The sequence below is a fragment of the Narcine bancroftii genome, chromosome 6, assembly GCF_036971445.1.
Source record: "Narcine bancroftii isolate sNarBan1 chromosome 6, sNarBan1.hap1, whole genome shotgun sequence".
Lineage (NCBI taxonomy): Eukaryota > Metazoa > Chordata > Chondrichthyes > Torpediniformes > Narcinidae > Narcine > Narcine bancroftii.
Genome location: NC_091474.1, coordinates 249,995,290 through 250,011,158, shown reverse-complemented (window position 1 = coordinate 250,011,158; position 15,869 = coordinate 249,995,290). Strand labels below are relative to the sequence as shown.

At 46.2% G+C, this 15,869-nt stretch overlaps 1 protein-coding gene across 6 annotated transcripts in view; it reads left to right on the top strand.

Annotated features, from left to right (window-relative positions):
- Positions 1–15,869, top strand: part of LOC138737226 (cullin-9-like) — a 316,560-nt gene that overhangs the window by 176,167 nt on the left and 124,524 nt on the right. For all 6 annotated transcript variants that reach the window (XM_069887919.1, XM_069887917.1, XM_069887915.1 and 3 more), the window contains 2 exons: positions 11,109–11,294; positions 14,051–14,166. In XM_069887919.1, the coding sequence (XP_069744020.1) occupies positions 11,109–11,294; positions 14,051–14,166 (302 nt within the window). The remainder of the gene's footprint in view (positions 1–11,108; positions 11,295–14,050; positions 14,167–15,869) is intronic.

The following is a 15,869-nucleotide window of genomic DNA, read 5'->3' as shown; positions in this document are numbered from 1 at the left end:
CTCCATCTGCCATTTTCCAGCCCGTCTTACCAGCTGGGCCAGATCCCACTGCAAGCTTTGAAAGCCTTTCTCACTGACCACAACATCTCCAATCTTGGTTTAATCTTCAAACTTGCTGAACCAATTTACCGTAATATCATCCAGATCAGAGGTCTGTTTAAGAGTCTCTTACATGTCTCCAATATTTCAGCTTCACCACCATCCCCGACAAGGCATTCCAGCACCCACAACTCTCTGTGTAAAAAAACAAACTTCCCTCCCTTATCTTTGTACATATATCCTCTGGTGTTTGCTGATCCTGCCCCAGAAAATAGGTTCTGGCTGTCCACCCTACCTATGCCTCTCACAGTCTTGTAGACCTCTGTCAAGTCTACAAATAGAGTTGTCACATGATCTCTCCACTCCTGAATTCAATATCTCTATTAATGAATCCCATAAGGCTTCTTACCTATCCTATCAACCTGTGCAGTGACCTTGAGGGATGTGTGGATTTGTCCCCCAAGGTCTCTCTGTTCATCCACACTCTTAAGTAACCGACCATTAACTCTGTACTCAGCCTTCTGTTTTGACCTTCCAAAATGCATCACCTCACACTTAACCAGATTGAAATGCATCTGCACTTTTTTGCCCAACTCTTGTAACATCTTGTGTCATCTTGTAACCTTCGACGACCTTCAGCTCCATCCACAACTCCTCCAACCTTCATGTCACCTGCAAATTTACTGACCCATCCTTCCACCTCTTCATCCAGGTCATTTGTAAAAATGACTAAAAGCAGGGGTCCCAAAACAGATCCCTGCGGCACTCCACTAGTCACTGACCTCCAGGCAGAATACTTTCCTTCCAGAATTACTCTCTGCTTTCTTCCTGCAAGGCAATTTTTTTCAAACAGCTAATTTTCCACTGATCCCGTGACTCATGACTTTCTGGATGAGTCTTTCATGGGGGATCTTTCTAAAGTCTTTCTAAAGTCCATGTAGAACACATCTACCACCCTACCCTCATCAATTTCTTTTATGTCCTCCTCAAAAAACTCAATTGGACTCAAGGGGTACTACCTTCCCTTTACAAAGCCATGAGTAGACTGGACTTCTCCAAATGCTTATAGATCCTATCCTTAAGAATCCTCTCCATTACTTTACAAACCACTGATGTAAGACTCACTGGTCTATAATTTCCAGGATTCTCTATTACGTTTTTTAAACAAAAGGACAACATTTGCCATTCTCCAATCCTCCGGCACCTCCCCTATAGCCAAAGAGGATTCAAAGATCATAGCTACTGCCCCAGCTATCTCTTCTCTCACTTCCCACAGCAGCCTGGGGTATATCGCGTTCAGACCCATGGACTTATCTATCTTGATATTTTTAAGAAGATCCAACACTCCACATTGCCCAGCACACAGGCCTGTTCTATTTCAACCTCACTGTGATCAAGGTCCTTTTCTCTTGTTAATACTGACATAAAATATTCACTTAGAACCTCCCCAACCTCCTCCATCTCCAGGCAGATGTTCCCTCCTTTATCCTTTAGTGGCTCCACCTTCATTCTCATCATCCTTCTATTCTTCACATATGCCTTGGGGGTTCTCCTTAATCCTTCAGGCCAAAACCTTCTCATGCACCGTTCAAGCTCTCCTAAGTAATTTCTTAAGCTCCTTCCAGTCTACCTTATACTGGTACTTCTCATGAGCCTTTCCTGTCTCTTGCTTCCTATATCTAACATATGCTTCCTTCTTCCACTTGACTTGTTGCCTGACCTGTTTTGTCTTCATGGTTCCCTTTTCCTATCATCTTTTCCTTATCCCAATGGGACATACCTATCTTGCACCCTGCACATGACTTCCTCCACATTACTTCTATGCTTTAACCCTTAAACATCTGTTTCCAATTTACTCTTGCTTGTCCCTGCCCCATCTTTTCATAATTAGCACTTCCCCAGTTAAGCACCTTTTCAGTTTGATTATTCATGTCCTTTTCCATAGCTATGTTGAAGCTAAGGGAGTTGTGGTCATTCTCACCAAAATGCTTCTCCACCGAGATGTTTGCCACCTGACCAGATTCTTTCCCCAGAACCAGATCTAGTCAGCTGGACCTCATACTGTGTCAAAAATCCTTCTTGTATACACCTGACAAATTTAGTCCCATCTATCCCTCTTGCAATATATAAGTGCCAGTCAATATTAGGGAAGTTGAAATCACCCATAACTACAACCCTATATTTTCTGCACCATTCTAAAATCTACTTGTTTATCTGCTCCTCGGTGTCCCGAGGGCTATTTGGGGGCCTATAGACTACTCCCAGCACAGTGATTTCTCCCTTCCTATTTCTGACTTCCACCCACACTGACTCAGCGGACCCTCCCTTTGCAGCCCCTCCCTTTCTAAAGCTGTGATACTATCCCCGACCAGTAATGCTACTCACCGTCCCTACTTTTCTACCTCCCATCCTATTCCTTTTAAAACACCTAAACCTTGGTACCTGCAGCAGCCAATCCTGCCCTTCCTCCAGCCAAGTTTTTGTAACAGCCACAGCATCGTGGTTCCATGTACTGATCCAAGCTCTAAGTTCATCCCCTTTATTCCTAATACTCCTAGCATTGAAATAGACACATTTCAAACCCTCTAACTGGCTACATTTATGTTTTGTTCCCTGCCTGAACTTCATCACCAACTTAGAACATAGCATTTTTTTTTGTCTTTCTATCCTAATTTCTTCCCTCACATTCTGATTCCCACCCCCCTGCCAAACTAGTTTAAACCCTCCCCAACACCTCTAGCAAACCTGCCCACCAGGATATTGGTCCCCCTCCAGTTCAGGTGCAGCCTGTCCTTTTTATAGAGGTCAGACCTTCCCCAGAAGAGACCCCAATGATCCACAAATCTGACCCCTGTTGCTTGCACCAACTCCAGCCACACATTCATCTGCCACAACTTCCTGTTCCTACCCTCTCTGATGCATGGCACAGGCAGCAGTCCTGAGATTACCACCCTTGAGATTCTGCTTTTTAACTTCCTTCCTAATTCCCTATATTCCCTCTTCAGGACCTCATCCCTACGCCTATCTATGTCATTGTTCCCCACGTCGACAATGACATAGGTCTAAATGAAATAATATAGTCTCAGCAATAAGTGAAATGTTATTGTGGGCCATAAGGAGGACAGTGGTCTTGGACCATGAAGAAATTGGCATGGGAGTGATGGAGAGGGTAACTGGTACATACATAATCGACCAAATTGCTTTCTCCTCCACTGAGTCATTCTTTTGCTGTCAGTAATATTTCTTTCTGGAGGGGAGGATAGTTTAAGTGGGTGAGATGCGAAAGAGGAATTGTACATTGCAGCAAGGTAATTAAAACAGACTACATTGTTCAGTAAATACAGCCCTTAACTGCACAGCATTTGTATATCAGTGGTTTGGCTTCAAAATGAGATCACGGTTGATTTCGCTCCACCTCCCTGCCTTTTCCCTACAATCCTTAATTCCCTACTGAGCACAATTCTATCTGTGTTCTTAAATTTTTACATTTTAACTGTGGATCTACAGCATGTTAACAGGTCCTTCTGGCTCACAAGCCTGTACTGCCCAAATATCCCAATTAACCTACAGAGCCCCCATATGTTTTGAAGGGAGGGAGGAAACTGGAGCACCCAGAGAAACCCATGCAGACAATGTACAACGTACAAACTCCTTACAGACAGTGCTGGATTCAAACCCCAGTTGCTGGCGCTGCAGCAGTGCTGTTCTCACCTCTTATGTTAACTGTGTCCTTCATGCATTTACAGTATATACTGAATGAGGCAACCTCTATACTTCTGTGGGCAGAGAATTCCACAGATTCTCTACTCTTGGAGAAGCAATTCCTCAATCTACTCACCCGAATCTTGAGGCTATGTCCTCTAGTTCTCCTCTCAGCTGCCAGTAGAACAACTATCCTTTCTTACAATAATTTTTTATGTTTGTATAAGATCCCTTCTCATCCTTATGAATTCCAGCAAGTGCTGTACCAGCTACTCACCATCTCTCCTCATTGCTTTACCCCTCATCTCAGAATCAAACTGGTGAGCCTCCTCTGCACCACCACCAATGCAGGTATATATTTTCTCAAATAAGTGGACCAGACTGCATGCCGTACTCCAGGTACGGCCTCACCTGTACCCTGTACAGATGCAGTGGAACCCCTTGCTCTTAAATCCAATCCCTCCAGCAATGAAGGACAACATTCTATTTGCCTTCTTGATGACCTGCGGCACCTGAAAACCAATCTTTTCGTGATTCATGCACAAGCACTCCCTCTGCACAATATACTGCAATCTTTCACCATTTAAATAATAATTTGGCCCATTTTTCCTTCCAATATGGATGAACTTGTATTAACCAACATTGTCCTCCATCTGCCATACTCTTGCCCACTCATTTAACCAATCCACATTTCTGCAGACTCTCCGCATCCTTTGCATGATTTGATTTTCTAATCAAGGTCGTGTCACCAGAAAACCTCGATATGCTATACTTGGTCCCCTATTCCAAGCAATTGCAAGCCACCAGCCAAGGGTAAATATCCTTCTCTCAAGAACCTGCTCCTTGGCACTTTTGGGCTCTCCCCTCAGCAGCGTGCCTCCAGGTTCCTGCACCTCGACGGGCTTGGGGACCGCACACCATCGGCCCTAATGGATGAGATGCTGGCGCTGGCGGAGGATCACAAATCTTATTTCCTATTCAGTCAGATCTTCCTCGAGCAGATGCCTGGGGACATCCAACTACTCCTGGCGGATGAGGACTTCATGGATCCAAGCAGACCCCCTCTGACGCACCAAGAGGGAGAATGAAGCAGCCCTCAGTCAGGTTGCACGACCAAGAGCCAGCCGGCCGCAATACACCCCAAGCACAAGCCGGAGGAGCACCATTCCACCTGGTGCTTTTACCATCAGCGATGGGGAGTGCAAGCTCGTAAGTGCCGACAACCATGTGACTACCAGGGGAAATTACCTGGCCAGCCACCATTGATGGCTGGAACAGCTGGCCTCATGGACAGCCTACTTCACGGTACCGACAAGTCCACTGGGTGACGTTTCCTGGTGGACACAGGAGCGGACCTGAGCATCCTGTTCCCCCACTGCCCTCGAGACGCACTCAATCTCGTGGTCCCACCCTGCGGACAGCCAATGGTTCCACCATCAAGATCTTCGGTACCCACAGGACACAGATCCAGATCGGGAAAGAGAAATTCTGATTCAGTGGGTACAGTGTTGTTAGGGGCCGACTTCCTGAGGGCACACAACCTGTTGGTCAACATGAAGGGCAAGAGGCTGGTCAACGCTCACACCTTCAATTCGGTGTGCCTAGATGCCACGATCGCCTGCAGGCCAAAGATCGCTGCCATTGCCACTTCCAGGGATGAGAATTCAAACATACTCCATGAGTTCTCCACCATCGTTCTTCCACGATTCAGTGCCACCTTACCCCAGTATGGGGTATACCACCATATCTCCACCAGGGCCCCCTGCTGCATGCCAAGCCCAGATGACTTCTGCCCGAGAAGTTGCAGCTGGCAAAGGATTAGTTTTCCCAGCTGCAGGAGTTGGGGATTGTCTATCGCTCGGAAAGCACCTGGGCATCCCCTCTCCACATGGTCCCCAAATCCTCCAGGCGCTGGAGATCCTGCAGCGATTACCGGCATTTGAACAATGCGACCAGGTACCCGGTTTCACACATTCAAGACTTCTCGGCCAATCTCCACGGCGATAGGGGGCATACTCGAGCAGTGGCTTAACAAGCAATGGCACCCACTGGCCTTTAGCAAACAGTTGCACCCGCTGGAGCTCAAGTACAGCGCTTATGACCGGAAGCTCCTGGCGCTGTACCTGGCCATCCGGCACTTTCGATACTTTCTGGAGGGCAGGCCCTTCACGGTGTTCACAGACCAGAAATCCTTCACACAGGCACTCGCGATGGCCAAAGATCCGTGGTTGGTTCGCCAGCAACGCCACCTCTCCTACGTGTCGGAGTTCACCACCGACATCTGGCACAGGGCAGACAAAGACAACGTCATGGCGGATGCATTCTCTTATCTGGCGATCAATGCTTTCGTCCCTGGCCTTGACCTCACACAATTGGCACAGGCCCAGAAGCTGGACACAGAGACACCTGCTCTTCAGACCGCCATCTCTGGCCTCAAGCTCCAGGACATTCAGTTGCCTAACAGCCCAGACACACTGCTCTGCAACGTCTCCACCTGCTCACCGCGCCCGTTAGTCCCACCATAGTGGAGGTCGAGGGTTTTCAACTTAGTCAACGACCTAGCCCACCCCTTGGTGAAGACTTGGGTGCAAATGGTGGCAGAGTGGTTTGTGTGGCATGGGCTCAAAAAGGAGGTGGCCAAGATAGCGAGGAACTGCTCAAGGTGCCAGACCTCAAGGGTCCACCGGCATACACAGGCCCCAATCCAGCAATTCAACCTGGTGGTGCGGAGATTTCAGCACATCCCGTTGACGTCGTAGGACCCCTGCCGGTGTCCAGAGAAGCACACTACCTTCTCACAATACTTGATCGGACCACGAGATGGCCGAAGGCCGTTCCCATCAAAGAGGCTTCTGCAGAGACATGCGCCAGGAACCTAGTCAGTCATTGGATCACTACGTTCGGAGTCCCAGCACACATCACCAGTGACAGGGGCGCCCAATTCACCTCCGCGCTCTGGGCTCAGCTGGCGAACCTCCTACCACCCTCAAGCAAATGGTTTGGTGGAGAGGTTTCATCGTCATATGAAATCTGCCCTCATGGCTTGCCTCACCGGTCCAGGCTGGGCAGACGAACTGCCCTGGGTCCTCCTCAGCATCAAAACAGCACCCAAGAAGGACCTACAGGCATCTTCTGTGGAACTCATCAATGGCGTGCCGCTCTCGCTGCCCGGTGAGTTCTTTGGCCCAGAGCCCAACATCACGTCCGAGCACGCGAACATTTTGGCAGATCTCTGTAAGAAACTATCCTCGCTAGCCCCTCCGCCTCCCTTGCATCATGGCATCCGGCTGACACATCGTCCCAAAGAGCTGGACTCAGTGGAATTCGTATTTGTTTGGTGCGGCCCACATATGGCACCTTTACAGCGCCCGTACGAAGGTCCATACAAGGTCCTCCAGTGGTCCGGCAGGACTTTCACTTTGGACATAGAGGGGCAAACATGAACTGTTCACCGTGGACTGTTCGAAGGGGGCGCACTTAGACCTATCACGGCCAATGGAGACGGCCATGCCCAAACCCCAGGGCTGCCGCCCAAGCAGCGGGATGCGTAGCCGGTTCTGGGGGGGTTGTGTGGTGGCGCACTCTCTCATGGCAAACCAGCCCCACGTGTAACGCTACGTGGCGGGCCAGCCATGGGAAGATGGCGCTGTCAGCCTCAAGTCTCCTGCCCAGCGTGCACCTGGGGCAGTGATTATGATGTCACACAATGCACGAGGTGACTGAGCTCATGCTGCCCTTAAAAGGGCGCGCGCTGAGTCTGAATAAAAACAGTCATTAACAACTTTCAATGTGGTGGCTGAGTCTTTCTTGGCTGCGTCCAGCACGACAATATGATATAAAATATAACATAATCTGTCACAGTCGTCCACTATCTACTCTTACCTTTCTTTTATTCTTTTTATACTTGAAGAAGCTCTTTGATTCCCCCTTTGTTATTATTTGCTGCCCTACTTTCATACTTCATCTTTTCTCTCCTTGCGAGTTTTTTTAATTACTTTCTGCACGTTTTAAAAAACTTCCCAGTCCTCTATCTCTTCCCACTAACTTTTGCTTCCTTGTATGTCCTCTCTTTTGTTTTGATGTTAGCTTTGACTTGCTTTGTCGGCCACAGTTGTGACATATTTTCCATGTGAATGTTTCTCCTTTTTTTAGTATATATTTATCCTGCACACCTTTTTGACAACTAGTGCCCCCTTTCAATCTACTTTGGCCAGTTCCTCTCTCATGCCCCTGTAATTTCCTTTACTCCATTGAAATACTGACACTTCTGACTTTAGTTTCTCCTTGTTAAATCTCAAATCAAACTCACTCATATTGTGATCACGGTCTCCTGATGGTTCCTTTACTCTAAGCTCTCTAATCACCTCTGGTGAATTACACAACACCCAATCCAGGACAGCTGATCCCCAAGTGGGTTCATCAGCAAACTGCTCCAAAAGGCCATCCCATCGGCATTCTATAAAATCTCCCTACTTGCATGTTAAAATCATCCACGACTACCATAATGTTGCCTTTCTTGACATATATTTTCAATTTGCTGTGGCAGTTTGTTGACACATCTGGCTACTGTTTGATGGTCTGAATATAACTGAAAACTCTCAATGATTCCATATCTCTTGATCCTATGTCATCTCTTCCTCTTGATTTTATGTTATTCGTCAACCACAGAACCATCCCACCCCTCTGTTTACCCTCCTATGCCATAAATACACTTGTTTACTTTGGACATTCAGCTCCCAATACATCCATCCTTTAGCCTTGACGCCGTGATAGTCCCAACGTCATTGTGTGGCTTTACTGCAAGGTCATCCATTTTATTTCTCATGCTGCATGCATTTAAATTCAAAACCTTTCGCTCTGTATTTGTTACTTTTTTTTAACTCTGTGACCCTGTTGCATTGTAACTCATCCCCACGACTGCAATTTTGCTCTATCTTCCTGCCCTTCCACACCTACTCTCTACCAGTTGTCCTTACTTGTGTGCCAACCCCCTCTTCCTCTGCCTCTTCACTTTGGTTCCCACCCGCCTAGAAATCTAGTTTAAACCCCACCCAATAGTATTAGCAAACCTTCCTGCCAGGATATTGGTTCTCCTCCAATTCAGGTGCAACCTGTCCCACTTGTACAGGTCACCCTTCCCCAGAAAAAGTTCCAAGAACTTGAAACCCTTCCCCGTGCACCATCTCCCCAGCCACTCATTTGTCTGCACTATATTTCTGTTCTGTTCTTCCCTAGTTTGTGGCACTGGGAGTAATCTAGAGATTACCACTTGAAGGTCCTGCTCTTCAGCCTCTTTCCTAGCTCCCTAAATTTACTTTGCAGGGCCTTTGCCTCATTCCTGACTATGTCATTGGTACCAATCTGTACCATAATCTCTGGCTGCTCACCCTCCTCTTTAAGAATGTTCTACACCTGCTCAAAGACATCCTGGATCCGAGCACCTGGAAGGCAATGCACTATCCTGGAATCAGTTTTGTGGCCACAGAATCTCCTATCTGTCCCCTATGATATTGGTCTACCTGACTTCACCCTTCCCTTTTGAGGCTCAGAGCCAACCACAGTGCTATTGTTCTGGCTGCTGCCTGACCCAGGTCATTGATCTCACTCAGCATAATCCAAAGGCATATACATGTTGCTGAGGGGAATTACCACAGCCTACTCTTCACTAATTGACTCTTCCCTTTCTCCTGACACCCAGCTACCTTTCTACTGTTTCCTCGGTGTGATTGTATCTGTGTGACTCCTGTCTGCTAACCCCGTCAGCTTCCCAAATGATCCAGAGTTTATCCAACTCCATCTCCAATGACCTCGCGTGGTTTTTTTAAGGATCTGCAGTTGGATGCACTTCTCACAGATGAAGTAATCAGAAATACTGTAGGCTTCTCCAACTGTACACATTCTTCGAGAAGAGCATGTCCCTGCCTTGGCTGCCATTTCCAGTTTATGAAAATAGAAAAAACAGTTGGAAAACTTTCTTCTTACCTGTGCCTCCTTGAAGAATCCTTTTGCTCCTCAGCAGAGTTGTCCTTGTCTTATCTCAACTCCTGCACCACTACCTCAGCTCACCAAAGCTTCAAATTTCCACTCCTACGTTGTGCCACTTCACAATGGCTGCTCCACTTGAGCTTCCCCTCCTTTTATTGACTATAATTAGCCAATGGAGAGATTTAAACAAGCTCCTACCTTTCTCATTTCTTTTTATACGCATCTCTTGTTCACAGGCCCTCTCTTGCAGACCCCAACAAGGTTTAAACAAGCCCCTCATTTCCCAGTGCTTTTTAAACACTCCTCTTCTTGTTTTCAGTCCCTGATGACATTTAAATAAGCATCTTCCTCTCCTGATGCTTTTTAAATGCTCTTCCTCTCGTTCACAGTCCAGACAGGATTTACACAAGCATCTACCTTTCCCGGTGCTTTTTAACTGCTCCTCCTCTCCTTCACAGTCCTGGTCTCGCAGTCCCCAACAAGATTTAAACCTCCCTGTTCTTTATCTTTTGACCAGCTGCTCTGTTTGGGCACTACTTTAATGTTGGTGATTGTACCTAATGGCCTTGTTTCTTATCGCATCCTTAACATCGCTCTTGGCATTTTGGATATTTTTACTATATTGTGTTCGCATTTACTTTCATAACCTATCTACTCCTTTATTCATTTTCAAATGTTTTCCAATCTTCCAGTTTCCCACTTAATTTGGTGACTTTGTACATGAGCTTTTAGTTTGAGGCCTGCCTTTATTTTCTTGGTTATCCAAGGCGGGCTCACTTTCCCCCCCACCGCCTCACTATTTTTGATTTTAACTGAAATGTACTTTTGAGCACTTTGAAAGGCTTAGACACACACACACAGCACAGTTACAGTCCCTTCCAGCCCACGAGCCCCTGGCCCGCAATTATACTTCCAACCCCCATACGATTTTGGAAGGTGAGAGGAAACCCACACGGTCACGGCGAGAACAGACAAACTCATTACAGACAGAGCCAGATTGGAACCCACATCACTGTTATAGTGTTGGGCTAAGTGCGACTCTGACCGTTCTGCCCACTATTCCTCAACTCTCCTACCATGTATGTTCTCAGTCAATATCTCCCCCTTCACCTGTTCTACTCTCCCTTCTTAAAGCATAACACTCTGGTCTTTGATTGAACTATTGCACCCTACAAGTTCCACCACACTGTGATCACTCTTTCTGAGGATCCCCAACTGAAAGATCATTAATTTTACCTGTCTCATTGCACAAGACCAGATTCAAGTGGAATGTTCTTTTGTCAGTTTGGTACCAATAAATTAGTTTATAAATTCCCTCTCAAATTATTACCTTGCATCTTTATCTTATTCCATGAATATAATAAATATTTATCTTGGTTCAGACAATATTAATCCAAGCCCACTATCCTGGCTACTGACTGAATACCTGGAAAACTCTGAGATCTTGAAGCAGGGAAGAAGTCAAGTTGCTATATTCAATTCCAGAGTTCGGCGTCTCTGTCATCTTTTGGTTCATGTTGATACCAGCTGGATAGAAATCGGGGAGCTGAAACCAGCCACTAAACCTGGTAAGGCCATGCATTTTACCTAAATCTGTTTGTTTGCTCTTGGAATGTGAGTGTCACCACCAAGGCCTTATTAACAGCACAAACTTAGTGGCTCTGAGAATTCAGACAAAGCCACAGTATGGGATAGGAGTAGACTATCAGTACTTCTGGGAGGTCAAGAGTATCAGGTTCCTTAGAGTGCACTTGGCGGGGAATCTCACCTGGTCCTTTAACACCAGCTCTTTAGTCAAGAAAGCCCAGCAGCGCCTCTACTTCATGCGAAGGCTGAGGAAAGTTCATCTCCCACCCTCCATCCTCCCTACATTCTACAGAGGATGTATCGAGAGCATCCTGTGCAACTGTATTCCCGCCTGGTATGGAAGCTGTACCATCTCAAACCGCAAGACCCTGTAGATGACAGTGAAGTCAGCGGAAAAGATCACTGGGGGGCTCGCTCCCTACCAGGAAGGATATCGACAGCACTTGATGCAGACGAAAGGCAATAAACATTGTGAAAGATGCCACACACCCTCATGTAAACTGTTCTCCCTTTTGCCGTCTGGTAGGGGGTACCGTAGCACTCAGGGGCCCCTTACATCCAGAGTGGGAAACAGTTTTTCCTCCAAGCCACCAGGCTCCTGAATTCCCAGAGCAGATATGGACTTTTTAAATATTTTATTTTGTTTAGCTTCTATTCTAATATTATTTATGTAAATAAGCTCCGTAGTCCTGGAGAAACACTATCTCGTCTTTACCGTGCGAGCATGGTATGAACAATAAATAAAGGTGACTTGACTTGAGGATGATTGTGAACCATCTGGAATTTTCTGATAATCTGTAGGAATTTATTGTTTTATTTGGTTCCATCCCACAAATTAGAGGAAACAGTTTTCCTGTGTGTATTGTTGTAATTTCAGGGGTATTTTTAGACATTCAACGCAGTAACAGGTTTTTCAGGCCCATGAGTCCGTGCCGCCCAATTACATCTAATTGACCTCCAACCCGGTACGTTTTTTTGGAGGGTGGGAGGAAACCAGAGACCTGGAGGAAACCCCTGCAAACACAAGGAGAATGTACAAACTTCTTACTCACAGTACCAGATTCAAACCCGCGTTGCTGGCACTGTAACGGTGTCACGCTCAACACTGCTCTAACTGTGCGGTCCTGACCCTAACCGTTCACTGCTATCTAACCCACTACCTCTCAGATCAAGCTTAAGAACAAGCCACATCTCAAAGAGTTTTTTGTTCTGATGTTCTGAAGTGTAGTCATTATTGGTACTATTAGATTGCATTGTAATACAGTAAAATCCCTCATTTCCAGCACTAATGGAGATTGTTAGATGCTGGATAAGTGAATTTTCCAGTTTCTTGAGATTGCGTGTTGCGTGGATTGGTGAACTAACTTCCAGGGGTGCTAATTTTAAACTTCTGTGATTTTTATGCCAGTTGCTTGACCGTTGATTGCTTGAATTCCAGATAATGGGGTTTTTACTGTAACTGTATTCCTGCTCCACTGCAGTACACTGGCAGGCAATGGATTTGTAATTATCTCTGCAGTATGGAGACATAGAATACTACAGCACAGAAATAGAACCTTCAACTAATCTTGTTAATCTGCCCTCCTTATCCCTCCTGTTCATGTACCTATCCAAATTTATCTTAAATATCAAATTCGAGTCCATATTCACTACTTCATCTGGCAGCTCGTTCCACACTCTACATGAAAGGACCTCTGAAACGCACTCATCAAAAAAGGAATTTGAGTGCCCAGAAACACAAAAGAATCCTGAAGGGAGCAAACCTTGCCAGGTTCTGACCAGAAATTGAATGCATTGATGAGAGGCATTGTTATGCCTAATAGAAAACCAGAGACTGCAGGAGAATGTGTAGTCTGGGGTGGGTCTTGAATTGGATAAAGGCTTGAATAATGAATCCACAAAGAGTGACACAGTGAAGGGTCAGTTTGTTTGACTTTAATTTTTTCTCTCCAGTTGTTCTTTGCACTCCACCTTTCCCACTGATGTTTGTGGAGTTGCTGGGCTAGTCTTTGCTTTCTAGATACTGTATTGGGAAGCCTTTCCTGCTCTGACTTCCCCCAGTACTGGTCACGAATTGCCAAGGATACATAGGTGATCCAACAGATAAAGCCTTGCTGAGAGGGATTTTGAGACTTTAAAAGAGAAGGACAGCTGCTGATACCTTCCCGTGGGCGGCATAGACGGCGAGGTGTTTAGCGCCACGCTATTACAGTGCCAGCAGCCTGGGTTCGAATCAGATGTTGTCTGTAAGGAGTTTGTGCCTTCTCCCCATGTCTGTGTGGGTTTCCTCTAGGTACTCAATTTCTTAAATTTTATATTTTTATTTAAATTTAGATGCATTTCGGCCCACAGGCCTGTGCTGTCCAATTACACCCAACTGACTGACAACTCCTGTACATTTCCCGTACATTTTGAAGGGTGGGAGGAAGCTGAAGCACCCAGAGGAAACCCATGCAGACACAGGGAGAACGTACAAACTCCTTACAGACAGCGTAGGTTTCGAACCCTGGTCCCAATCTCTGACGCTGTAACAACATTGCGCTAACCATGCCGCCACCCTTCAAAGTGTACAGGGGTTGTAGGATAATTGGTGTATTTTGGCAACACAGACTCGTGGGTTAGAAGGGCCTGTTACTGTGCTGTATGTCTAAATTTAAAAAAGGATTTGGTCTCATGGGATATTAAAATGTGAATTTAATCAGCTGAGTTTACACAATGTTTTGTGTTGATATTGCAGATGGCAAAAACAAATCAAAAGATAGCACTTCTGCCAATGCAAAAGGAGTGGCAGTGAGCAAGTCCAACAGCATATCTGGGATAGCGCAGTGCTGGCATGGAGTGGTTCAGCAACAGGTAAGGGTGCTTGGAGCCATACTTTGTCCGAGTTGGATTGGAGGGATTTCATAGAAGATGAAACTACTATTTCATAGTAAATTGATTCATGGGATGAAGGAGTTGGCTTGTGAGAAGCCGCAGGTAGGCAGGCTGGTGAAGAAATGTTTGGCAGGCTTGCCTTCATTAGTCAGGACTTTGAGTACATCATGTTGCAACTGTACAAGTTGTTGGTGAGTCCACATTTGGAGTATTTTGTGCAGCTCTGATCACCTTGCTGTAGGAAGGACGATAATAAACTGGAAAGGATACAGAAAAAGCCATGAGGATGTCACTGGGAAAATTGTGTTCAGTTCTGGTCACCTCATTACAGGAAGGATGTGGAAGCAACATCCAGGTAAATCTCCTCTGCACCCTCTCCATAGCTTCCACATCCTTCCAATAATTAGGTGGCCAGAAATGAACACAATAATCTAAGTGTGGTTTCACCAGAGATTTGTAGAGTTGCCACTGACTTCTCCTGAACTCAAACCCCCATTAATGAATCCCAGCATCCCATAGGCCTTCTTAACTATCCTATTAATCTGCGCAGCATCCTTGAGGGATTTATAGATTTGGACCCCAAGATCCCTCTGTTCATCCACACTCCTACGTAACTGACTATTAACCCTGTACTGAGCCTTCTGGTTTGTCCTTCCAAAATACATTACCTCACACTTAGCCGGATGGAACTCCATCTGCCACTTTTACCCAACTCTGCATCCTGTCCGTATCCTTTTGTAACTTGTGACAACCTTCAACATCATCCAAATCTCCTCCAATCCTCGTATCATCCGCAAACTTACTAATCTATCCTTCCGCCTCTTCATCCAGATAATTTGTAAAGGTCACAAAGACCAGAGATCCGAGAACAGATCAAAACATGATCGGCTGCAGACACCGTGATTGTAGTAAACACACCCAAATCCTGGAGGAACTCAGCTGCTCTTTTCAGCATCTCTAGGAGACGAAGACATATGGCCGAGGTTTTGGGCCTGAGTCAGTCTTCAAGGAAAAATCAGAACAGGCAGAATCAGGTTATATCAGAAAGTCTCAGAATTCAAACAATGGGGAGGAATCCAGACCAACAAAAGGAGTTAATTGGATATGATAAGGGACTACGTGGAGTTTATCATGTGTATGTGAAAGGAGACAGGGAATGGAGAGATGATGGGGGAAGAAGGTTTTTTTCAGCGAAAGCCAGAGAGGTTGATATTAATGCCATCTGGTTGAAGGGTTCCCAGTTGGAAGATGAGGTGCTGTACCTCCAATTTATGGGTGGTCTCAGTTTGGCAGTACATGAGATCATGGACAGACATGTCGGCAAGGGAATGGGATGGAGAGCCGAGGTGCTCAACAAAGCAATCTCCCAATCTGTGACAGTCTCTCCGATGTAGAGGAGACCACAGCAGGAGCTCCGGATCCAGTAGATGACTTTGCAGATTCACGTGAAATATTGGAAGGACTGTTTGGGGACCTCAATGGTGCTGAGGGAAGAGGTGTGGGCATTAGGGTTGCATCTCTTGAGGTAACAAGGGTAGGTCCCAAGGAGACATTTGGTGGGAGGGAGGAGTGGACAAGGGAGTCATAGAGGGAGCGGTCCCTGCAGAGGAAGGAGAGGAGAATATGTGTCTAGTGATGGGCTCACATAGTTGGTGGCAGAAATGGCAGAGGAGGATGTGTTG